The sequence below is a fragment of the Grampus griseus genome (assembly GCF_964374135.1).
Source record: "Grampus griseus genome assembly, chromosome: 9".
NCBI lineage: Eukaryota > Metazoa > Chordata > Mammalia > Artiodactyla > Delphinidae > Grampus > Grampus griseus.
The window spans coordinates 85,178,997-85,205,973 of record NC_139003.1 but is presented as its reverse complement, the minus strand read 5'-3'; the positions used below and the strand labels follow the sequence as shown (position 1 = coordinate 85,205,973).

The window sequence follows — 26,977 nt, the reverse complement described above, 5'->3', positions numbered from 1 at the left end:
GTTAGGAATAATAAAAGACATTCTTTTCACCTTTGTACTCTGGAGCTACTTCAGGAACTGGAACAAACAGTAAACATTATAACAAAAGGTGCACTTGTAGCTTTTATCACTTAGGAAATTACAAGGATTTTAGGAGCTCTGTGCAGGGAACCATGGAAGAAGACCAAATATATATTTCTAGTTATATCACAAGATCACATATGTACAAACTAAACTTTGGAAAGTCAATATTTCCCACATAACCAATTGACATTTCTGTTAATGCTACATTGTTGTCAAAGCAACCATTCTCATTTTTTTTTTTTCATTCTCATTTTTAAAAACTGTAAGTTTCTACACTGCGATTGTTGATACGTTGCATCTCTAAGAAACATTTTCTTTAAGTGATGGTGGCTGTCTGTACTGGGAGGGTCAAGGAAAAGAGTGTCTTTTGTGTTTCATTAGACGCTTAATTATAGTCATGCTCTGCCCAAAAAAGTATTTTTTAAACACTTTTTAAGTGTTTCAGAGAAGCATAATTAAGTGAACCAGTCTCTGAATGGAGAACAGCACAGGTGCCAACCACTCTTTCCGCAATTGCTCAGGGGCATCTAGACCCCTGATGGACACTGCAGCAATGCCCTCACTTGGAGTGGCCATAACTGGGACGGGGCTTGAAGTCTTTCTCCTTCCCAGTCTCTAGGTCAGATAGTTAGTAGTCGCTACACAAATGATTAAATTAAAGGCTTCCTTACTTTATAAAATGAAACTAAAGATGTCTGGCTTAACAATACTTTAATAAAAATACTCCATTTCTCCATTCTTGATATTCAAGTAAGCTATGGTTTCTTTTTTTTTTAATCCTTACATGACTTCCCGTGGAAGAGATAAATTCATTCTTAGGAAGGCCATTCTTGACGACATTCCTTTTTAAGGTGAGGGCCTTATTTTAACATACATTTCGTTTCATTTTTTTAAAATTCTTTTGGAAACCATTCTATAAAGGAAGGCTTTTGTCTTTCAGGTGATACACTGGTATAAACCAATGAAATTCGATGTTCATATGTTAAACATTTGTCAAGTGCTTCACTTCACACTAAACTTATTGGCAGAGAGAGCAGAAGGGAAGTGCTCATCTAGTTTCATTTTGCTCTTCCCTCTTCAGACTCCTTATCAGGGCAGTCATCTTCCAAGCAGGATGGAAGCAAGTGTGGTCAGAGTAGTCTGGGGTCCCTTGGGCCTCGTGGAAAGTCTTGCAGCAAGCATGCCTTCGAAAGGTAACTTGTGTTTCAGGTCAAGGGTGCTCAAAGCCAACTCCTATGGGGAAGCTGCAAGAACAGTCACATAACGGGCTGGGGAGGGAGGAAAAGTAGGTGGGATATGCCACTGCAACCAGATCCACTGCAATATAATTAGGCTGGGAATTGCAGAACTAGGTCAAAGGCAGCTGCTTATTCTGAGAGGTATTATGCAAGCAGAGATGGGGAAACAAATGAGAGCTCTCAGGACCAGGTGTCCTGTGAACTGGAAGGGACGATTAGTGATGGCAGTGGGGGATTGGGGTGGAGCTGGCCACCAAACCCAGTGACATCTTCTCCTGAGCCCAAGGCAAATCCCGGCAGCATTCCTCTGCCTTCCCTGATGGACTGTGTCTGCGTGGAGAGGACAGTGAAGAGATCTACAGCTCACACTTGTCCTACGTAACACTTCTTACTAACACATGAACGTATGTGGAGTCTCGGAAGAGCTTCCAAGCATGTTTGGGAACAGTTAATGGGAAACAACCCTCTGCAGAGCCAAATGCTAAGGGTAATTAGGGGAGAGGAGAAAAAAGTGAGGAGAAGGCAATGTGAATATCAAGAAGGAAGAAGAATGAACTGCATAAAAACATAATTTTACACACACACACACACAAATAGAAAAAAAAAAGAAAAAATCAGAGAGTGCAAAAATAAGCTATTTTGTTCCCAAGCAGAGGCAAATTGTATTCTTAGAATAAGGCAATTGGTAAAAAGTTTGAGAACCTTCCCATCACTCTTTTATACTTACTTAATTTTTTTAAAGGAAAATACACAATAATGTAAGGTTATAGTAAAACCGATAAACTCATAAATCCCCTGTAACAGTGTAAATGATCACAAAATTTTTTGAATATCAACTTGGCAATAAGAATCAAAAGCTATAAAAATTGTCATAGCCTTTCACCCAATAATACTACTGGGCATTTAACCTTAAGGGAATAAATCACATACACACAAAAAAACTACATAAAAGTATTCACTGCCACATTATTTTTTTTTTTTTTTTTTTTGCGGTACGCGGGCCTAGGCTCCAGACGCGCAGGCTCAGCCGCCATGGCTCAGGGGCCTAGCCGCTCCGCGGCATGTGGGATCTTCCCAGACCGGGGCATGAACCCATGTCCCCTGCATTGGCAGGCGGATTCCCAACCACTGCGCCACCAGGGAAGCCCTGCCACATTATTTTTAATAGCAAAAAAAAATTTTTTTAATGGGGGCTAGAGACAAATTAAATGTCTCAAAACAGAAGAATGATTAAGTAAACTAAGACACAGCAACACAGTGGAAACCTATGGAGTCATTAGAAACCATAATTATGAAAATTATGAAGTTTATGTACCAACATGAAAATGTGTATGATATATTATAATACATAATCTTTATTAAATATCACTAGATGGCCATTACTACTAGGTAAAACATGCAAACCTATGACAAAGACCAAGAGGAAACGGGGCAAAGAGACAATATGTTAGGAACTGTAGAATGTCACTGTAGAGTGACATTGCTTTCTTTTTAAAATTTCCTTCACTGGTTTATTGTGTGTCCATTAAACACAGCATGGATTTTCTGGACTAGTGGTAAAAGCAGAAACAATAAAATGAAAGGATGGAGGCTCTTAATAAGAATCTTTTAAGCTATTAATCAAACCTTTCTTTTCCCTCGTCTTCCTGCTTTTATAGACCTTCACAGTTGTCTCACTCTGCTGCCTAGATACATCTCTTGTCCATCTCCCCTTAAAGGACCATTCTTAGGACCAAAACCCAGAACCACTAAACCTGCCCCAGTCAGCCCTCTTTCACCCCCAGGGCATCACCGTGACCTCAAACGTCCAAGGCTTTCCCTCAGCTGCCTGAGCCTGCCCTGCCCTTTGTGGGTCCAAAAGAATCAAATGTAAATAGTAAAAGGCAGCAGCATACTAGGCTGCCTGCTGCCAAAAGTTGAGATTTCCCAGCACACACCAAGCTATAATTAACAGGAGGCAATGCCAAAAACAACAAAGGAGCTTCAAGAAAACTATGTTAAAATACTCCTCGGTTTTAACTACATACACATTCTTCTCTGCTCACCCACCCCACCCTCCCTATTGTACCAGAAACTCCTCTGAAACCACCAGACTGTAGACGGACACTAACACTGCTGCTTGGTGAGCAGGAAGAAGGTGTGTGCTGAGACCACAGGGACAGCCCGAGCAGGTCACTCTTGAGAAACAGAAACACTGTTCTCAGAACGAGAAGGAAATTAGTTAATCCCAGCCCAGGTTACTTAATGGTTTTAAGATTCTGTGTGTGTGTGCGTATGTGTGTGTGTGTGAGGGGGTGACAATGCAAGTGAAGTAAAAAACAGCTCCCAGGTCTGCTCAAGAAAATTTGCAAGAACTCCTCCAGCATGGATTGGTTTGAGGCACAGTGGGAAGTATGACTTCTATACACTTCACATCGAGCCCTGTAGTTCTCTGTCTTCAGAAAACCTCCCTCTTCAAAGAGCATTCCTAAGCATTGCCCTGATATCGTCGTTGGTGACTACCATTTAGGAAGGACTGCCTAGACAACTAGCCTTACCCCTTGCAGCATCCTCCCCAGACAGTTTACAATCCCTTTTGGAACCACCGTGACACTCGGGGCAGGAGACCGTGAGGCCAGCAAGGAAGCCACGCAGGTCTGGGCTTTTTGTCTCTCACTATAAGCACTTACCTTCATAAGAGGCAACGGAATCTCTTCTGTCACAAGGGTTATCCCAGGAATTTCCTGTGGTGGGGGAAAAACATACACACAACTGCTAAACGTATCAACTACCCCCAGCCCGAGCCTTCAGGAAGTGTCTTCCGTGCAGACAGAAGCTGAGGGCAGCTCCCAGTTTGGTAACCTCTACTTTAAATAAAACTTGGGGTTTATATATACCAGTGAACACAGCCTATCTCTTGCCTCGGGAAGGGAAATATTCTGTAAAGTTATGATTATAATAGTTGACAGTGTCACTAAAGGAAAGGATAAACTATTATGAAGAAATACAGAGTAAATAATGTATTATTTACACATTTCCATTTAAGAACAAAGGAGGCAAATTATATTTGCACCATCAAGTATAATAATAAGGTGGACACTTTCCTTTTACTCCTTCCTCCCTCTTCTTCTCTTTCACTTAAATGTATTACAGTTGGTCCCTGCCTCACTAATGGGATTCTTTTTTGACCTCAGTGGAAAACTGTTCTGCACCTCATCCTCTACCGTGATTTCGGAAATAAGAGATCCCCATAAAGTGTTTACCTAGCAAGATCACCATGGCAAATGTGCAAGACGCAATTCATATCAGGAAGTCCAAATTATAACATTCTGCTAACTAGTGAGCATTAAAACAGAAATTTAAATAAAAAGATAAACTGACAAAATTGCCACTTATTTATTTTAAAAAGTGTGTTTCCATGTTAATTATGTATATTAACCTGTCAACTAGTCAATTCCTCTTTCATCTCCTAAAAACTAAGTAGATGATATATAAGAAAATACAAATAAAACCTGGTATTTGTTTAGAACTTAAATGTCCTGGATTTTATTGACATACAATATTTCTGAGAAAAAGGGCATCACAGGGATGGAGAAATAAACTTCCAGAACATTCAAGCAACTGAGTCCTCCACTGGACAGGAGAAAGCCTGTAATAAAAATCTATGTATGCTTCACTCATCACTACTCAGCAACAGAAATTTCACTACAGCTCTAGGTTATAAATAGCATCTTCAAATAAGTATAACAAGGCTCACTGTCTGCAAAGCATAATTCAGGATTATCTATGTGTAAGACACAATATTTTCTAGTATCTTAAAAAACCCAATTCAGTTATTTACAGAAATAATCTGTCTCCATACAGAAGTATGAAATTTATTTATTAAGGGTATAGCATTAAGAGCATATGCAGATTAGAGAAAAGAAAATGATTTACATCATTGCTAAAGAAAATCATAGGCTCATAGAATTTCAGGATTAGGAGAGACCTTTAAGGTAACCTACTCCAACCGCAAGAAGTCTAAAGCAACATGATAAACCCCAAAATAAGCTCTGTACGCAGTGGTTAAAACTTTGGGTTTTTTCATATTGTACTTCTTGTAGGACTTCCTGATGTCACTCTGTATGTCCACACATTTCCTCTGCTCCACAAAGGAGGAGAAATGCAAATGTGAAGAACTACCTGTCAGGATGACACTCACACAACAACCAACTAACACATGCACCATGTTTAAACACAACCCTGGGAACCAGAGGTCCAGACCCGGCCTCCCAGACACTGAACACGAGACAGCGACAGCCAGCATTGGGTGGTGAGGGGAGGAAGATGAAATGTGCATTTCCTGCTTCTGGGGGAGGGGTAGGGATTAACCTGCGAACTTCCTGCCACATTACCACAGAATCTGCATGTATATTGACAAGGGTTCTTCAAACAATGAGGGCCTGGAGAAGAAACAAGCTCAGATCTTTCCTTATAATTTTACAGAGAGGCATGAAAGTTTACGAACTCTAACAGTGAGAGACAAAGAAGAAAGGGCCTTTGGGAAAACACTACCATTGCGTATACCAAAAATTTAGAAATTCTTCTAACATGGGACTTCCCTGGCAGTCTAGTGGTTAGGACTCTGCGCTTCCACTGCAGGGGGCACGGGTTAGATCCCTGGTCGGGGAACTAGGATCCTGTGTGCCGCGTGGCGCAGCCACAGAAAACAAAAAAAAAGGAAAAAAATTAATCAAACACATCTGATATGCCTTTTTAAAGGACTATATTTAGATAGTCTAAAAACAAAATGGGAAGTGTTACCATTTACCCTAGTACTTATTTTCCTGTGTCTGTGCTACCTGAATTAAATTTATTTTTCTAAATGCTTTTTTGATACAAACCTCTGCCTCAAGACTAAGCACACGGTAGTTCTAACATCTAAATATGAAAGGAGGAGAGGCAGAACCTTGTTCGGGGGGAGCCTGTACATGGTTTTCACTTCTGATCCAACAAAGCTCAGTTCACTGAACCACATTCAAGAGAAAATGAACAATGTTTTCTCCTGAAACACTTCTTCCCAGCTAAAAGGAAGGGAGTCTGGACCAACAGGAAGAAAAGGTTGAATGGCATGGATTTGCTTAAGATTACTGACTTTTACTGATCTTGACATTCTAAAGTTATCACAGATTTTCTTTCTAAGGCTGGGAAAAAAGCTCATGAAGGTGCTAATCTACTAAGTAAATAGAACAGCTCAGAATAACAGCAGTGGTCCAGCCGTTGCTCATTTATAAAACCCTAAGAAATATTTTCGTCTATTCTAGCTGCTTGAAAAAAATTAAAAACTAAAACCATTTGAAGATGATAGAGGCTTCATTCTGCTTGGTAGTAGGAAGAGTAACACGTATGCTGTGCCTTCTCCTTCAGTTCTACTGTTTTATGTAAATAAAACTGGCCAACAGCAAGGACTATTATTTTTCTGCCAGAAAACTCCAATTCAGATCCTTATGCATCAAAACAGAAATGAAATCACAACCTTGGTTACTGTGACAGGAACGTCCTACAACTGACCCACAGCAGTGAATCAGTTTTAATTACAGAAAGAATATAAAGTGTTAACTTACTGTATCCCAAGTGAGCAGTGAGGAGTATGGCAAGAGTTTATCCATGTTACTTGTCTCTGGATAGATGCTCCAATATGAAGAAGCTGAGTAAGTTTTGGTGGGGAAAAAAGACGTTTTAATATGAAGAATAAGGCAGTAGACGTTGTAATGCACCCAAACAAGCCAACCCACAAAAGTTTTCATTGCCTTATCCTTCATCTGCAAAAGGCTAATCATGGTTCTATCCACTGATTAAAATGTTCAGGTTCTACTTTTTACACTGAGAATAATTTTTAAAAAATTATTTGGCACTTACATCTATCCAAATGACGTTATAACCACTTCGCACAGAACCAGCCAACACAACGCTTAAAATAAATCACTAATAAGGTTATAGAATCAAGATCATATCTTATATGTCATCAGTCTCTGAACAGCCACAGCTTCTTACAAAACCACAAGAGAATGAAATTTAATTAGGTGCTGACTACAACAGAGTTTTAAAAAAATGAAAAAACACTCCTAAACAGCATTTTGACAGATTGAGGCATTATCAATTTACTGCTCTCCCTTAAGCAAAAGGGTCAAGGGTTCAACTTAATATGCACCATCAGCAACACCTACCAATTATAAATTCCTGAATGAGGTCAAATGAATGGCAGGCAGAGATGTTCTCAGAAATCCACTGAATAATCTTTAAAAAGTAAGAAGACAAATCTATTGGTATTTAAATCTGCACCCTGCCTCCACCACCAAAGAAGTACAAAATATATATGAATAGTTTAAAATGTTATATCTCTTTTAGAATTGCCTAAGAACACACTCACTTCTACACAATCTCTGAGATACATAACGTAAGGTTGTGTGGGTAAAATATAAATGAGGTCCTTTTCATGCATCATTTTAATAAAATGCCCTTGACTGGGATCCAAATAAGCCTTCCTGAATCCAATGTTCGTTTTTGCTAGAGTAGGACATATTACAGCAAAGTTGCAGTGTGAAGAGCTATGGATACAGGAGGAAACCAAACTCAACCACTGAGCTTGGAGGCAGCAGACCTGTGTTTGAATTTCAGCTCAATTACACCATTTAATCATTGTGAGCATGTCTATGCTATCAAGGAAGGTATAATCCCTGTTATATCAACAGTTCTCTCAATCAACCTCTATAACCATCCTCACCTGCTGCAGGAACGAAACCCCTTGTTCCCGACCTTAGAATTGATGGTATGAGGCTTGCCTAGCCATAGGGCACTCTTGCATTTCTGATCCTGCCAATAATTGTTCTTATTTCCAAACCTACTCATCAAGCTAATTGTGCTTATTTTCATAATTAGTTAATAAAATATTACCATAGACAAGTGAAATATGGATACAAAAAGAATGCTGGCGGCTCAATAAAAGTTGAAAGCTTGGGAAAGACTCCAAGGCATGTATCTAAAACACTTATTAAAAAACTAGGTGTGAGACAACTATAAAAGACAAAATTGCCTGATATACACAAACTATTTAAAGGAGCATTTTTAAACTATTGACCTCCTTAGGGAATAAAATGAAAAGAAAAAGAAAGTAACTGGAAGAGCCATACAGGTACAGATAAAGAAAGTCAAGACATTACTTAGTGGTTTTATGAAAGAAAAACGATTTTGAACTCCAATTAGCTGATACACAAAGAAAGGGCGGTAATCTACATCAAAAGATACAGGAATAAATGTACATTTATATATTTTAGGTTAAAAGAAAATATTTAGGCCATCTTTTTTCAATCGACCAACCACCCATTGGTCCCAATCAAGTCTAATGGGGGGTTTCTTCAACTTCACAGAATAGCTGTAATATTAAATGACAAGATGTATGAAAGTGCTTCATAAACTATAATGTGAAATATAAATGTGAGCTATCTCTATTTAATATGTCATAAATAGATTTTATTTACCACCAGATTTTAGTCCTTTTCATGATATACACCAAATACAAACCAGGAGAAAAAGTAGATATTTGAGAAACTATTTACCGAGCACTTCCTTGTTAGCACCTCCTAACATTTACTCACAATATGGAAAAGAGAAGAGTGAAAAGAACAGACACGCCCTCCCAGTCTGAGGTCTGTGTCCATAAAAAAGGAGCACAAACGAAGAATATGTTCAAGTCACGACGGAGACCATAAACCTCAATTGTTACCAAATAAAAATAACTTCTGTTCATTTCAGCTACTAAATGTACAAGTGTTGTCCATTTGCCACTTTTTAAACTTAAGCTATATTCCCACCTTGGCTTCCAGTCGCCGTGGGTCTCGGCCACATGAGAGCACACAGTGCAACAAGGCCAGCTTCTCGCAGTCCAGCCGGGTGTTCCACAGGAACTCCAATAAATATGACTGGTTGAGGAGTGCCCTATAGAGCTTTCCAGAACCCCAATCCAGGACCAGGGATCCTGACAGTGACTGTAAAGGACTATGAGGTAGCATATCAATCACTTCACTGTTTCCTGGCCAAAAAAAAAAAAAAAGTAGATCAGCAAATAAAAGAAGCCCCTCTGCCCCAAACATAAATATTAACATTAAAACGAACCCAAATGTACCCTGTTCATGAGGGGGAAAACTACAGCCATACCTGTCAGAAACAGACTGTGGCAGATCAGGTCTGGATGTTGAATGTTAAGTAGATGAAAGAAATGACCAGGCAAGTAAACAGCTACGTAATAATCTGTGGGAGAGAAAGATTTAAGTCAGTTCCACGTGGCAAGAGCTGTATAGGTACAGATAAAGCCAACAACTTTACGGTATCCCTATTTTTCTTTGAACCTCTTAAAACACAAAGGTTTTGACCAATGTAATAAGAAGCTATCTGATGTCAGTACGGTCCATCTTCCTAGCAATATCTCATTTTCTTCAGACATTTAGCCATGGTTATCTTAATTTATATCTGTAGTTTTGTTTCTAAGAGAACTGTGGCTTTATAGGAATCTAAATGAGCTCTGAGAGCAAGTTAGAATAAAAAATATCCAGCAACATGAATTATTCCTTAATCTGACAGGCTGGAAATAGCTTATCATGGGAATTTCCTGCATAATTTCTGCCATGTGGGGGAAGCTCTACAATTTAGTTTCCTATGTCTGCCCACTGCTCATCATCGTTGTCATCTTCTCTAAAGAAGCTTTAAATTGATACTCATCAAAACAGTCTCTGCAGGCATTCTGACACTTTGTGAAGTACTAATTTGTTTCCATGCATAGCAAGCTGCCTAGAATGCACATCTTCACAGTCCCTGCACCAGATATTTCTGTACAAAGAACATTTGTATACAGATTGAGGCAAGGTATAAAAAATAGGTTTCTGGAGAAGGGGGCAAGGTAGAAGTAGCCCTTGCCAATAATTTTTCTAGGATCTTAGAAAAACAAAGAAACTCATACAACAGTGAATTTCATATAGATGAAACATTTAGATTATAAGTGAGCCAGCTAGACTCTTTTTCCCCTAAGAAGCAAAGAAATACATGCTAATAATGTACACAGAAGGCATTCTGTGGAAGGGAAAGGAAAGAGGATGTAAAACTCTAACCAGCTGACTTATAAGTGTCCTTTCAGTCACTGTGGATTCAGTGATGTTAAAGTAGTTAGCACAAGTGGTTGCAATAATGTTACCATTATGGTAATGCATAAGTAGAAAAACACAAATAACGATATAGTAGGGCACAGTGGAAAGGCATCAAATGACCTAGATTAACTCCTAGCCCTACAGCTTAGCCAGTTAATTAGGGTGGTACTATGTCCCTGGGAGAGGGGGCATTTGGAAGTACATGAGGGTGTTCTGAGTTGTCACAATTATTCAGGTAGAAGGGAGATTCCTACTGCCATTTGATGAGCAAGTGGGCTCCAAGGAGGTTAAATCCCTCAATGTGCAGGACCCTCCCACCCAAAAGTTACTTTCTCACCAAAAATATCAATAGTACCTGTGGTAGGCTGAATGATGGCTCCCAAAGGTGTCCACGTGGTAATCCCCAGAGCCTATGAATATGTCACCTTAAGTAATAAAAGGGACCTTGTAGATGTGATTAAGGATCTTGAGGTGGGGGGGGAATCCTGGATTATCCAGGTGGACCCAATGTAATCACAAATGGTTTTATAAGAGGGAGGAACAGGGAGCATGACTACAGAAGAGAAGACCACATGCTGATGCGAGAGACTGGAGTGATGTGGTCACAAGCCAAAAAATGCTAGCCTCTATGTGCTGGAGGAGGCAAAGAATGAATTCTTCCCTGGAATCTCCAGAAGGAACCATTTCTGCCCCCACCTTGACACCTCAGGACTCACTCCTTGCAGAATTCTCACCTCCAGAACCATAAGACAATGTGTTATTTATCTAGGGGCTAATGTGTGGTGATTTCTTATTGCAGCAATAAACTAATATAGTGCCCCTGATAAGAGACACTAGAAGAAGCTTGGGCACACATCACAGACTTTCTGAGACTCAGTTTCATTATCTGTAAAATGGGGATAACGTCACCAAGAAGAATTGTTGTAAGGATCAAGATAACAAGTAAAACACTTAGAATATAGTATTAATTTTTAAAATGATAGTTTTTTAATGTATAAACATATCTTTCTTATATACAGGTGTTTGGGGTTCATGGAAAACTTCCTCCAAAACTCTATTCTTTAATATTTCAATCAATATAAGCCCCTTTTAAGAGGGTGACAATTCAGGGAAATTCCATGCAATAAATCGCAAAAAAGACATCACTCAAAAAGCAATACTGTTGTCATAAAAATTACCTCTAGAATAGTTCTAATCTTGGGTACAATTTTGTGCCTATATATTAAAATCTGTTTAAAGAAGGAAAGATGGCTTAATGTGAGATAGCCTATTTTTACAAAGCTCTAGTATTTTTGCCCTCTCCACGCTCTGAAGACCAGAGATTAAATCATGCCTGCCCTTTTCAAGAGTCAATCCCAGGGGTAAGAAGAGGAAGGATACCTTTGACCTCACAAAAGGCTAAGTTTTTTTAGTGGAGAGTTTCCCACATCACTCTCGAGATGGGATGCTGATAAAGGATTTCTGATAAGAATCAAGTCTCAGACGCAGGAAACCTTATATTTATCCTTCTTACCACAGGAAGCAGTAGAAGCAGGCCTCTCTAAAGCAACTTCCCACAGGTTCAGAGCTCATATTAAAAACTGGCACATACTGGCCCACTTAGCATAAGATATCTCTCCTCATCAACAGTATCATTCAAAATAAAATTTTTTTTTTTGCAACAGTGTGGATGGACCTAGAGAGTATTATGCTCAGTGAAATAAGTCAGACAGAGAAAGACAAATACGCTATGTTATCACTTACGTGTAGAATCTAAAAAATAAAATAAATATGTATAACAAAACAAAAGCAGACTTACAGATATAGAGAACAAACGAGTGGTTACCAGTGAAGAGAGGGAATGGGCGGGCAAGATAGGGGTAGGAGATTAAGAGGTACAAGCTACTATGTATAAGAATGTACAGCACAGGGAAATATAGCCATTGTCTTGTAATAACTTTAAATGGAGTATAATCTATAAAAATATTGACTCACTATTTGTAAACCTAAAATTAATATAATATTGGACATCAATTATACTTTGATTAAAAAAGACCCCCAAAAAATATTTTTATGGTCTTTATCACTTTGGTTCTCACTTTGCCCAGTTCCTTCACATAACACCTTCCTAAACCTTTGTCATGATAGTAGATGGGCTGGGAAACAGGGAAAGAAGAAAATATTCAAGAATCCATCTGCTCTAAACCTGAAAGCTAAAGCTTTTCTTTTTAAAATATTGGGCCATATCCCATATGCAGGCGAACAGCAGTTCTGTTTAGTCTTATGCTAACCGGTGTGTGCCCCTCACCCCAGCTGGCATGGAACAGCAGCTTTCAGTAGGGAGGTACAATAAACCCCTTCTTTATTGTCTTCATTACGGACTCACTATGTTTAAGCCAAATACTCAAGTTCCCTTTACCATACTTACTCAATGAAAAACAACTCAGTCAAGCTGATCCATAAGTAACTTATGGGACTCAGAAGCTTCTAGCAATTACCAACAGGGAACAGACAATTTCTCAAGGGCCTTTGTCTCTCTAGAATCAAGGGACAACATCACGTATTATTTCTCATAGGCTTTTAGGAAACCTCTCGCTCACCGTCATCATCTTTATACTAACAAATGGCATTTTAGGATTCCTACTAAAAACATAAGAAAGCCCACAGCCCAGGTTCCCTAAGAAAGGAGATGCATTGCCTCGCCCCCCTGCCAAAAGGCTGATTTTTTTTGGGGGGGGGGTGCGTTCCAGAGGAAACCTTCCCTTATCTGGCTTCAAAAAGGTCAGTCATAGTCATCACAACCTGAGTCCCAAAGAGGCATGAGGAAAATGAGGCATAACAGGTACCGGAAGGAAGAGACAGAGCAGAGAGACGCCTATGCCTCTCACTCACCAAGGCTGAGAAAAGTAATGCCCTTTGTCACACGTGAGTCAACACGCCCAAGAGTAGCAGTGAAGGTCTTGCCGTGCCCTGTGGAGAGAGAACGTGAAGCCAGAGAAAGGATGTTAAGAAACAAAGAGCTGGAATTCCACCCAAGGCAGTGACTCCATGTCATACTCTCCGCATTTAGTAACTGTGAAACTGACAAAGCAAGTGTCTTTGGAGCCCTAGAGCTCATGGTTCCCTATCATTCTCCAAAAATCAGCATTGAAGGCGGATCACCTGAGTGCAGTCACAAGCCAGTAGTTGTTCTGGGCTTATGTATAAACTTAGACCTTAAAAGGTGGGTTGTGCTGGGATAGAAGGACCTGAAGAAATCTACTTAAGGATCCAAGAGGTGGAGACCAGGTGGCTCATTGGCCCTCGTGCCTCAAGGTTCACTGCCACACTCTTGCAGTCATTAAGGCCCTCAGAGACTTCTCTGAATCACTTAGGAATCTCACTGTGACTCAGAAAGGGTGTTAGACTATCTACTAAGGGCTTCACTCTCCACTCTTCTAACTCTTAATCATGGTTATTAGCTCTTAATAAAACTTTCAGAAAAGTTTTATTTTCTGGCTTTAATCATTAGATTAATCATTAGAAAAATGTATGAAAACGTTCCACAAATATCAGACCTGTACTATTAAAGCATAGATATAGGTCTTCTGAATTTACTTTTACTTTCTTCGTTATTAAGTTATTCAACTCTTTTACTTTAATCTCTAACTTCTGAAGGTACTATTAGGCACTCCTGAAGAATAAACTCTGGTGTGACCTGGCATAAATTTTTTTTTTATTTTGAAAATTCTAATTTTAACTCTACCCACAGTATGTACTATATAAATACTAATTTTAAGGAACTAAACAAGCGAAATAAATACTCTTTAGTATGGTTCAGGCTAAAACTATTAAAGGGCACTCTGTGAACAACTACAGAGCTAGAAAAGTTTGGGCACTTTACTCCTGTCCCCAAGGCTGACTGTTGACATATCAATTTCCTGGGCCACAGATGTATGAAATGAAATAAATGTATCTTAGGTCTAAGACCTGTTAAGGACCGAGACCATAGAAGCTTTTAAACTAAAACCCTATGTACCTTTGTAAGTTAAATCTATTGGTACCTTTCAGTTAGTAATAATAAAAAATCAAACACATACACTTTGGGCAAATACATCCCTTAGCATTGGTCTACAGGCTTAGAAAAAAGACACAGGTCAAGAAAAAAATGTATTACAAAATATTATTTTAAATGTAATTTAAAAATAATGAGCTCACTTAATATTCATCATTCATGAATTTCTTCAGGAAATATGTATTATATAGGTATACAGATATACAATGTACTGATTGAATTTGTTACAAGGTAATAAGACTTTAAAGTCTATCTACTTTGCTGCTATTTGGAAAAAATGACTATGTAAAAGTAAAAAAATAAATGAAAAGTACCTTTATGAAAGTAAAGCACTGAATACGTGATTTGCTCCCAAGAGTCAAAGTTCGGGCAGTAACATACACACAAACTTCCTAGAAGGAAGAAGGTATTTAGTAAAACTTAAAAGAATCGTAGACAAATAGAAAGTTTCCTAAGCCACTTAACCTTGCTGCCATTCCTTTAGATGTTCTGCCTCAATTTACCTCATAGATTATTCCCAAATTCTAGAAATGGACTATTAACAAGTTGCTAAGAAATTTCAATTCAACAATTACTCAGCACACACTATAAGCAATTTACTGTGGTAGGTTACTGAAGGCTAGGAAAATGGAGAGAGATAGATTTCTGTATATGAAATCACAGGAACCTAGAGAAGTTTACAAAGCTTCACGAGATTCTCCTTACATACATATACTCCCCTGTGCCCTTTTGTAGCTTGCTTTCCAGCCATTGCTAATAGCTATGGACCTCAGGTTATCAAAAATGTGTCTCCTATTTACAGAAAGTTTCCAGAGTTCTTCTTTATCTAGAATGGAAAGCAAACTGGGGCAACAAGAGCAAGTGTGGTGTGTGTGCCTGTCCCCATCCATATTTGGGTCACTGAGGAGAGCTCCTGGCATAGAGTGGCCTTTCCAGATGAGCCCTGACCACACTCACTCAGCCCACCACTCCAGAACAACCTCAGCCTTTCCACCTGCTTCAGTGTGTAAAACTGTCCATCACCTCTAGCAGCTGTCGCCACCTGGACAGACTAGGTAAGTCCATCAATGACCTACAAATGAGGGCATTATGCTTAAACTGATACTTCTATTCTAATGCTAGCATTTATGTGATCACCTGAAATAGGAGATTTCCAGGGTGGAAAGGAACTTGACAAGGAGCCTGGAAACCTGGGTTCTAGTCCCAGAGGGAATATTAACTAGCTGTGTGAATTCAATCATTATTCTACTCAGTGAATTGCAATATTTCCTCTACCATACTCCATTAGAGTTCCTTTATCAAAAATCATGGTAGGAAAAAAAAGGCCCATTTTCCCTAAGAAGACTATTTAAGGACATGTTTAAGCATTTCGTTATAATATTTATCCTTTGTGACTCTTTTAATGACTTTTAAGACTGCCATATATTGTTAGAAATTCATTTCATTGCGATATTTTCAACAGAAAACAACAAAAAAGAATAACTTTATCAGACAAAAAAGTAACAATTCTGTTAGATTTAAAATTACTGTTATGCTTAATGACCACACAATGATAATATCTTTTCTTTAAAATTACAGCAGACTCTTTAAGAATAAAGTAATGCTATACTAAAGCAGATACAGAAATAGTAATTATAACAGAGACAAAAGTCCTCGGTACCACTTTGCCTACTTTTATACAGTAAACATACTACCAGCAAAAACTCTACTGGTTTATCCTGTTCTTTTACGTTCTATGATCACAGGCATTTTTAGCAAACGGAGTTAAAACTTCATCCTCTCTAGTAATAAAGAAACAAGAATTAAAACAAGCCACCACATTTTTCCTTTCAAATTAGTGAAGTTTTAAAAATGATAATCAATTCTGTCAATGGAGCAGTAGGAAGAACATTCTCAAATAATAGTAATGAAAGAGTGAACTAGTACAACCTCTCCGAAAAACTGTTTTGCTGAGGATTAAATATATTCACACCTGTTGACCCAGTAATTCTTCTTTTAGGAAACTACCCTGAGGAATGAACGTGAAATGTCAAAAATATAAGGAAGATCATAACCTCCATTCTAGCAAAATCCTCTGCACACCATCCTTTAGAGAATTGAGGTTATCATTTTTCTTGTTTTGAAGAAAGTTAAAGTGAGATGTAGAATGAACTAACCTAATTACATACACCAAGAGCCATATTCAGATCTCATAAGCAAATATCTCCAAATAGTTATGTTGTGGCTTAGTCCCCTCTCCCAATCCCAAAGGGGGAAAAAAGACACAACAAGGGGAAATGGGCTGTGCACAGGCTCTGCAAAGCTGTCCCATCTCTAGAATTTTCTTTGATAATGGAAATGTTCAATATCTGTGCTGTCCAATATGGTAGCCACTAGCCACATGTGGCTACTGAGCACTTAAAGGATGGCTAATGTGACTGAGGAACTTCTTTTACATTTTATTTAATTTTAATAAATTTAAATAGCCACATGTGGCTAGTGGCTACCCTCTTGGACAGCATAGCTCTGGAGCACTGGTTCTCAACTCTGAAAGTACATTAAAATTACCTGGGCCCACAGATGCCTAGGCTCCACCTGAGATCAACTAAATCAGAATCTCTGGGATGAGATTCAGGCATCAGTATTTTTTAAATTTGCCTGAGTCATATTAATTAAATTCTCTAAGCCTCAGTTTCCTCAGTTGTAAATAAGGAAAACATAGAACCTCCTTCGTATGGTTCTAATGTGAGTGTTAAATGAGGTAATATGTATAAAGCTCTGGCAAAGAAGTTATAGCTGGTCATAAAGGTTAGCTGCTTTATTATTATTATTTCAGAATAATTTTGCCGCTATTTACAAGTTGGGGGAAGTCAGAGTTTGAAAAAACAAAGCAAGCTCTTAATGGCGTATCCAGAGATGTGTAATGAATATTCATCAATGATGAAGATAACATCTCAAAGCTGGCTAGCCTGGGGGAAACCATTTGGACAATGAAAGCTATTATGGACAAAGTTTTCCAAGGGAAATTATCTCATTGTAAAAGGCTCTATAAAATGCTAAAACACAGGCCTAATTCTGGGAACTTGTGAAGGGCAACTCTTGCAATTATATGTACAGGAAGGAGAAGTTACACTTTTCACCCCTCACTACCTCCCAGTAGGTGGTGCACAAGAAAGAATTACAGCCACCATGGAGTTAGAAAACACAGGAGAACTCGAAGTACAGCTTCAGGGTTGACTATTGGATAGGGAGTGTATTTTCTTTCCTTCAATTCTTTAGGAGGTCCCTGATTTGTAAAAAATTTATTAGTAAAATCTATACAAACTCATAATGTTAATACGTAAGTGTCCTGACATTGGCAGAGCACTTTTGCCTATCACCAACTCTCATGAGCAGCCTCCAGATTTTAACCTCTGACTCCCTGGAAGGTAGCAGATATCATTTCTTAGGGCAGGAAAATTCAGGACAAAGATGCTTTCAAGAATGTAAAAAGTAATGCTGAAAGGACAAAGTAGCTCCCAATGACCAATATGTGACAACTGAACATCCAATGTTATTACAGCATCAGCATTAATGTAAATAGTTGAAATAAGTTGAGTTTGTAAAAAGCTCTGAGTCTACCTATATTTTTTTCATGAACCATGTTTTCTGTTCTTCACACCAGTGGAAAATTAAGCTCCCCATTATAGAGGGAGCCATATAGGGATTAGACTATTTGCTCTCTTCTCCATTCCTACTTTGCTGAAGTAGGTTTGTTTTAACAACAAAGGTTAAAAAGTTATTTCTGAAAAGTAATTTGGGAAATACATGAACTGACAACTTCTTAGTTGAAAAGCAAAAGGGTGCTTCTCTGGTTTATTTCATTGTAAATCTGGAAGCATCCCATTTGAAACAGGTTTATTTTTTCTATTTCAAAGCTGACTGCGAAAAGCAAGGCTCATTTGCTATTCTCCTAGATGTTGCTGAGAAAGGAAAAAACACTCTTTCACATCTCGTGCCGGATTAACCTAACATTTTATTTCTTAAGATATGTCATAGATAGCCTATTTATAAGCTGCTACTGTTCATGAGAAATTCCTATGGGAACAAACTAAGAAGGAATAAAAGCTTCATAGAATAAAAGCCTAAAATGATTATTTATATCCAACAGATTTAAAGTCAAGTACAAGGTAGTCAAGTACTAGCCTGGTCCCACCACATGAGCTCTGGATCCCATTACATCCCACCTTCTAAGCAAATTTGTTCTACTGGTCATTCCTCTCTGCTGTGTATTGTCATCTTTTCTTTTCCACTAAATATCCCGTAAGCATTCAAACACACTAGAGTCCCTACTGTCTCAAAAAATGATATTCCCTAAATCCCACTTTGCCTTTCAGCTGCTGCCTCTCTCATGCCTGCACATGCTGCTAAAATTTTTCAACTCCCACATGACACTTAACCCATCACAATCAAGATTTCACCTCAGTCACCCAGCACAAACTACTCACAGTAACCTTCATGCAGCTATACCCAATGGACTCCACCTCTCACCACCTACTAACAGTCACTCTCTTTTATGAAACTCGCTCTGCCCTTGGCTGTTATAACACCTCACTTGGTTTTCCTCTTCTCTCCCCATACTTTTTCCTTTTTCTTTGAATGTTCCACCTAACTTTTATATATTTTTTGCTCCCAGATCTAATTCCTAAACCTCTTCCCTTTTGACCCTTTACCCTTCCCACAGCTTCAAATGCCAGCTATGGTCTAACAACTTCCACACTTATTCATCTCCAGTCCCGACTCCCCTTCTAAGCTCCAGGTCTCTTAGTTAACGTGTCCAAAACAAAACTCACGATCTCCCTTCCTAAGCCCCACCAAAACCACTGTACCTCAGTAAACGGCACCGCTGTTGACCCATCTGCTTGTGCCAGGAACCTGAGAACCATTCCTCTTCATCTAGTTCATAGCAAGTCTCCTCAGTTCCATCTCTAAAATTCATCACAAACCCACCTAGTTCTCTCTACCTCTACTGCCCATCCCAGATCAAGCCTCATCTTAAATATATGACTACACCTTATCCTAACTGCTCATCTCCCCACTTTTTCTCTTGTGCCCTCTGAACTATTCTTCACACAGCAGCCACAGTGATCTTTTCAAAATACACATCTAATCATGTCACTACCCAGTTAGAACACTTCAGTGAAGGACCATCAATGGACCCTAAAACCACCAGATGAAAAGTTGTTGGGGAATAGGATAGTAATTTAATGCCAAAGTATCACCTCACAGATTACTAACGCAAAGGTTGAAATGTACCTTTACAAGGGAGACAGGCAGTGGTTACCACTTAACCAAATGACCAAACTTAGTGTCACTAACAGTAGGACATCCTTACATTATACGTTTCCTGATCTGGTGCAAATAAAGTTCACAACATCACCTATGAAATATTCTTACCAAAAATGTTTAACCTATGTCTAACAACGCCTTTAGGCCTAACTTCCAACTTACAGAAAATGTAAAGGAAAGAGAAAGAAGTTAAATCCTTCCACAAAGAAACAATTAGACAAATCCAGAATGTGAGATATTCCACAAGGCAAATAGCCTGGACTCTTCAAAATGTCAATGTTGTGAAAAGAGAAAAAAAGGGACAGAAGGTAGGAGGTGGGAATCGGTCTACATTACAATACTGCAAAGACAAAACAACCAAATGAAACGCATGAATCTTTTAAAAGTTATATGCGTACACGTATCCATGTATACGCATACACATATATACATACACGTGAAAAGAACTTTTTAAAACACAATTATGGAAATTTGAATATGAAATAGTTTACTAATTAACGTAGCTAATTTCTTTCAGTGATAATGGAAATGAGATTATGTAAGAGTATCCTTAACCTAAGGAGATACATGCTGAATTATTTAGTGGTAAAGTATCATGGTGGCTGCAACTTACTTTAAAGATTTAGTCAAAAAGAAAAAAATGCTACCTATTTAAGAGGAGAATGATAAAGTAAATGATAAAGCATTGTGAATGATATGATTATTTAAGTAAAAGGTACATGGATGTTCATTATATTCTTGAACTTTTCTGTACAATTGAGCATTCTCAAAATAAAAGGTCGTCATAAGGAAAAAAAGAAAAAACTTTAATGACCTTATGACCCTTAAGATAAAACCTAAAGCCCTTCCATAGTCTGCAAGGCCCTATGCAACCTGGCCCCTGCCCACCTCTTCAACGCTCTCGCAATACTCTCCCTCCTGCTCACTCTACTTCAGTCACCCTGTTCTTAGTTCATATACCTCCTTCAAGTCTCAAAGGAAATATCATGTCCTGCCCTAAACTCCCCAAGACTTGTTTATAGAGGGACTTACAAGGCTGAGGGAGACCCTGGATGGACAGAAAAACTATAGGATGGATTTTGAAGGAGTGAGGTGGTAAAGGAAGCAATTTTCAGTTTTCATTCTGTAAAATGAAATGTACTGGCTGGACTAGAACATATCTGAAGATATTAGTAGCTTCCATTAAACATCTGTTATATGTTCTCATGGCTTCCTGTAGTTCTCATTCATAAAACGTATTCAAATACTATGTGTGCACTTATTTAACGTCTAACATCCATACTGAATAGTAACACTCTACTAAAAAAGGTTTAGGTCAGTTTTGCTCACCATTGTATCCCCAATACCCAGCACACAGTAAGTGCTCCATAACTGTCAGCTCAATGAATACCACATAATTTGGCTTTAAAGGAAAGCAATTTTAGTCTAAGCGTTACTTAACTGGTAACTGTCCACTCAAGTTGGGATGTTAAAGATGGCTATGAGATTTAGTTATTAGAGTTGATTATTTAGATGATTATTACAGTTAATGAGCAGTTTTTCCACCAGATTCATTGACTGTAATCATACTCCTCTCCACTCATTTTCAGGCATTTTTTTTCCCTCTCTGTTTTCTCTATCTACAATAAACAGGTGTTAAGAGATGGAATATTGTACACTAACAGCTTTATGTGAAGCTCTGATTGTCAGCTCAGGTTATAGCATGGCTCTTAAAGCAGCTAAGCACATAGGTTTAGAACCCAAACATCAGTAAGCCTGACACAAAAAGCATCCCAATCATCGTATGCCATTTGTTAAAAATGGAGCAGGTGAGAAAATGTAGCTTGATTAAATATGAATCTATCCCCTCTATTAGAACAATAATACAAAAACTAACTATTAGAACAAGAATCTGACTGTGGCTTCTTTTATACAGACAGAAAATGTATAAAATTACAGTGGAGAATGTAATTTGGTATGTAAATATCCATATAATCACTTATGTAAGAGTGTGGCCCTATTATATTTTATTTTCAAGATCAATATAGCTAAACAATGGCTAAATGTATGGAACTCAAGTATAATTAAGTAAATTGATAAATACAACCCGGTTCTACCTGTATGGTTGGTAAAAACACACAAGGTTGGGTGTTTGGATAATTTCTCTTGGTCTTGAAGATCATCATATCCAAAGTTGACAAGTCTAAGAACATAAATGCATTTACAAATAAGTTCCCTCATAAAGGACATAACCACTATAATTTACCCACAGAAGTAGAGACATGTCCTCAAGAAATTCCAGTAGATAATATATCTTTTGGTTAAAAAAAACCAAACAAACTATGAAACAGTAATTTTTAAAAATACATGTTACATAAATGGCATGGCCTGGCAATAGAGAAAAATATATATATTCCTTTCAACTTACATTTTTATAAATTTTTTTGATTTTAGAGTAATGCCGACATTATGTTTCACAATGGACAGAAATGAACGTTCATATATGATGAAATAAAGGTAGTGAAATATGTAACAGTTTGAGATTACCATTAATTCAAGAAGACTTTCATTTCTTCTGTGCAGTTATGGCCTTGTGTCTATTTTTTCAACAGTGTCTCATGTTTTTACTACATGTAAAATAATCTGGGGGAAAAAAGACCTCGCCTTTTGTGTAAAAAGGAAAACAGGAAAAAAAAGTAAAGCAATAGACTCAGCTGAGCTATAAGTGGATTGACCTGCAATATCCTCTTTGATGGCAACAAGAAAAGGGTTTTGATGTTTGATTCTAAGCGTAGCTCTCTCTCTGACTCATCGAATGCTTTTATTGAATCACAGGGAGAATAGCACTTCCATAGATCAAAATAAATGGAGATGCCCTACAGAAATAGATGACTAAGAAAAATCAATATGATTGCCTTTCCATGCAAAAACCCTGCGTTCATGCTTGATAACATTGTTTATATTCCCTATAGAGAACAGAAACAGAAAAGATGACACCCACCCACACACCCACACACCCACACACCCACACCCACACACACAAATATCAAACTATCCTTTTATCTGCATATCATAGATTAGGTATAAATATTATATAATCATTCTGCCCACAAGTGTCTATAAAAATTAATAGTAATCTATGAGTAACTTACTTGAATCCTGAATCACTTAATGATACCTCCAAGGGTGCTTCAAACTGTCAAAAAATCAGGAGAAAACAAAGTGAAAAATGACATTAGTTAAGTGATGATAGTTCTGGAAACCAGTGCAAACCTGACAACACTGTGCTTGCCTAATGATGAAGAGCTCCTTTAACCAGCATTGTCTTCACAGGATATCCCCCAAGTCCACGGACAGAAAGTCCACTGGGAACATTCTGGAGTTTACATACATCACAAGCTTGATGTGTATTTATTTCTCAAAAGGCAAACTTTGCTTCAGATCTGACTACCATAAATGGGTTTTATAATAAGCCAATTGGAAGGAGTAGACTTTTACAAGACACAGATGATCACGTAAGGAGGGAAGGACTGGGTGTCTTTAGAAAGAGAATGAGTGAGTCCAAAAAAGGGGGTAGAAGGAGTAAATGAAATTCTGGTAATGCTATAATATCAATCTGTATTAGACACCAATATTAACCCTGGTCAAGAAGAATAATAATGTTCTGTCCATCACAGATAAAGATGTTTGCGACTCCTCACTACAAGGCTGGCACTCCAAACAGCTTTTCCAGGAGTGGTTCTAGATTTGTACTGATTGAACTCTACCCTCTCATTGACCTTCTACCTTATACTCAATCCACCATCACATGTTCTTTTGGATCAAATGATGCATAATCACATAAAGCTATCTACTATTAACCACACCTACTACCTCCCACTGATACTCTTACCCATTTTTCTTTAATATGAGGCATTCAGTTAGCAGAAATTTACTGTGTGTGCTCTTCTAATAATCTATATTAATTGCATTTGTTACAGAATTGAAGTCTTGAGATGGCAAGAACTATTTTACTTGCTCATACAAGTGACTAAAAAACAAGACCAAGAATGTTAAAATGCTGTTTATGATAATAGCTCTCTTTAAAAGGGGCAATAGGTTGTAAAATTTCCTTAGCCCAATCATTTTCTGGACTTACCATTAAGCTAAAGTGCTCATCAGCATAAAACTGGATGCATTTTAAGACACTCCTTGATTTCTAAAAAAGAAAACAGAGTAAGTGACAAATTAACAAAAAATCAACAAAAACAATAGTTTAAGAGAGAGGGCTTCCCTGGTGGCGCAGTGGCTGAGAATCCGCCTGCTGATGCAGGGGACACGGGTTCATGCCCCGGTCTGGGAGGATCACACATGCCGCGGAGCGGCTGGGCCCGTGAGCCATGGCCGCTGAGCCTGTGCGTCCGGAGCCTGTGCTCCGTGATGGGAGAGGCCACAACAGTGAGAGGCCCGCGTACCCCCACAAAAAAAAAAAAAAAGAGAGAGAAAAGGAAGCAGCCAAAAATCAAACAGTAATGAAAACCTCTCCATTATTTTTCATCAACTTTTGTCGACTGCCCCATCAATGAAAATGAAGTAATTAATAAATTACAATAACGGTAATGTCAAAATTAAACTACTCCCACAAAAAGGAGGGCCAGTGGCCTAGTTTTTACCTTCAGATCAATGTAGTATAATCTCTGCTCTGACATATCCCACTGAGCCCAAACAAAATCTTCGGCTACTCTCTGTCTTGGGAGATGGCCAGAATTTTTAATTACCTAAGGAGGCAAAGAGATTTTAGAAATAAATAACTATTTTAAAGGAGAACATATCTGGGTTTCATAATTATTTTGCTTATTCTATCTTTATAATACATGTAAATACTTCCACAGTTTATTTTTAGTAGCCCCTACCGCCAATACATACACATGGAAAGTCTTTCCAAAAAAGATTTAAGGCATCATTTCATTACTTGCTCCTCACAAACACTCTGCAATAAACTATCTTATTTTTATTCTTAGTTTGGCAGACAGGCTGGGGCTGCTGAAGGCAAGGCCACACCTACCACAAACCAACAGCTGTGCTAACAAAAGATTCAGAGCTTCCTGTTCTGGACATAACCCACTCAGGTATCTGCAGTCTGGAGGGCTTTACCACCAAAGGTAGAGACTGTTAGGCCAAGGGAAAACTCAGGCCTGGGAGAGGAGGGTTTTGGGCAATGATCCTAGATCTGCCATAAACTCTTCATGTGTCTTTGGTCATGCTTCTTACCTTTATGTCTTCCACAATGAGCATGATGATACTGCCCATCTCTCAGCAATACTTCACTATTCATCCTTCAAGACCCAACTTAGGCACTGCCTCCTGTAGAAATCCTTCCCTCCCCTCCCAAGATGAAGGCAAAGCTCCCCATCTCTGTATTCCTATGGTGCTTTGGCATGCTTCTATTACAATTACATTTTAATTAATGTTATAAGTCTACCCCAATGAGTATGCACTCTTCTACAACACCTTTACATTCTCAATGGCTTGATTGTTTCTAGCATGTAGAAGTACTCAAGGAATACTTCTCAAAAGAAGGAAAATGAAATAGGGTACGCAAGGGTAAATTGCCAAGGAAATGATAAGTGTAATACAAGGAATTAAGAACTCACTTTCCTCAAAACTGCTCATCAAGCAAAGGTGATCTATATTGGGACAGATGAGTAAATAATGAAGACAAGTTGATGTAGAAGAAATAAGGAAAAAAGAGAACATCAGAATGGTCCATAGTCATACTTCAACCTCTCTAATCCTAAATGGGATTTCTCCAATGAGGCTAACTTGGAACTCAAGGGAGGACAGGGTATGCAGAATCATACACCTCTATTTCTTGTTTGCCTAGTTCCATCAAATTTGCTGGAAAAAGATCCAAGAGTACAGTACCTATCTGACTCTTAACTATGGGGAACCCATCTTGTTTCCATTTTTCTGAAATTGTTTAGGTTAGGGTAGATGTGGGAACTCTCAGATAAAGACCTATACTAGCAAGAACATGATCATCGGAACATGGCAACCAGGTTCACATAGCAGTTCTGTCCCTCTCTAGAGTTTCCTCACCTCTGTGAGTCTAGGTTGTCGTGTTCCCTGTAAACATGGGGATAATTATAATACCACCTCTAATGTGTAGGGATGTTGTGATGATTATGCAGACCTGCACATGGCTTTATGAAGCTGTAGATCATCTAAGCCTTTAAGAATGAGGGTAGGGGGCTTCCCTGGTGGCACAGTGGTTGAGAGCCCGCCTGCCGATGCAGGGGACGCGGGTTCGTGCCCCGGTCCGAGAGGATCCCACATGCCACGGAGCGGCTGGGCCCGTGAGCCATGGCCGCTGAGACTGCGCGTCCAGAGCCTGCGCTCCGCAACGGGAGAGGCCACAACAGTGAGAGGCCCGCGTACCAAAAAAAAAAAAAAAAAAAAAAATGAGGGCAGAAGTGCCTCATAGAAGGGCACATGTGGATGAGGGAGTGCTGAGACTGTATTGCTTGGCCAGGAGAATCCTTCCTGGGCTTTTGACAGGTGCCTCCTGGCCTCACTCTCTCTGCAGTGTCTCTCATGGCTCCCAACCCCTCTTCTAACCAGCCAGTCCTCTGTCTGTGTCCATTTCCACTTCCTGACCCCAACTTGTTTATTTAACTCTCTCCTCTAAATTCTCATTGCTGGCTTTGGGATTCTGCACCTTGGCCTTTCCTCTCTGGCCTGACCCTTTTCTGACGACTGGCCTTGTCTTTGCCCTGCCATCCACTCAGCCACTAGTGGCCCAGAGCTCCAGCCACATACTTTCTGGTCATTTTCCAGCCAGGCCTCTTGATTTGATGTTTTCAATCATAGATACATAATTTAAAAATGCCATCTCCCATTTCAATTTTGTTCACATAATTTAAAATTAAAATCAGAGAAAGACTATTTAGATGCAGACTATTTAAATATTGAAGGAAATCATTTTAATATCAATAATATATTAATATCTCACACAAACTGTCAAGAAAAAGACAACCCAGGAAAAAATAGACAAGGATATAACTAAGCAATTCCCAGAAAAACAAATTCACATAGCCAATAAGCAAAGAAGATGCTCAACCTCATCAATATTAAGGGAAACACAACCTCGAATAATAATGATATCAACTTAAACACATCAAACTGGATTTTTTAAAAGGCAAATACATCGATAACTGGTATGG

The 26,977-nt window shown here is 38.6% G+C and overlaps 1 protein-coding gene across 5 annotated transcripts in view; it reads right to left on the bottom strand.

Annotated features, from left to right (window-relative positions):
- Positions 1 to 26,977, bottom strand: part of GSAP (gamma-secretase activating protein) — a 95,571-nt gene that overhangs the window by 34,305 nt on the left and 34,289 nt on the right. For 4 of the 5 annotated variants that reach the window (XR_014297166.1, XM_082661541.1, XM_082661544.1 and 1 more), the window contains 11 exons: positions 24,428 to 24,532; positions 23,914 to 23,973; positions 22,928 to 22,971; positions 21,893 to 21,978; positions 14,804 to 14,881; positions 13,328 to 13,405; positions 9,474 to 9,566; positions 9,131 to 9,348; positions 7,487 to 7,556; positions 6,884 to 6,966; positions 3,971 to 4,024 (listed from right to left, as the gene is read on the bottom strand). Coding sequence is in view for 4 of the 5 variants with exons in the window: in XM_082661541.1 (XP_082517667.1) it covers positions 3,971 to 4,024; positions 6,884 to 6,966; positions 7,487 to 7,556; positions 9,131 to 9,348; positions 9,474 to 9,566; positions 13,328 to 13,405; positions 14,804 to 14,881; positions 21,893 to 21,978; positions 22,928 to 22,971; positions 23,914 to 23,973; positions 24,428 to 24,532 (969 nt within the window). In the remaining variant the exon portion in view is untranslated. The remainder of the gene's footprint in view (positions 1 to 3,970; positions 4,025 to 6,883; positions 6,967 to 7,486; positions 7,557 to 9,130; positions 9,349 to 9,473; positions 9,567 to 13,327; positions 13,406 to 14,803; positions 14,882 to 21,892; positions 21,979 to 22,927; positions 22,972 to 23,913; positions 23,974 to 24,427; positions 24,533 to 26,977) is intronic. The other variant, XM_082661542.1, reaches the window with a different exon arrangement.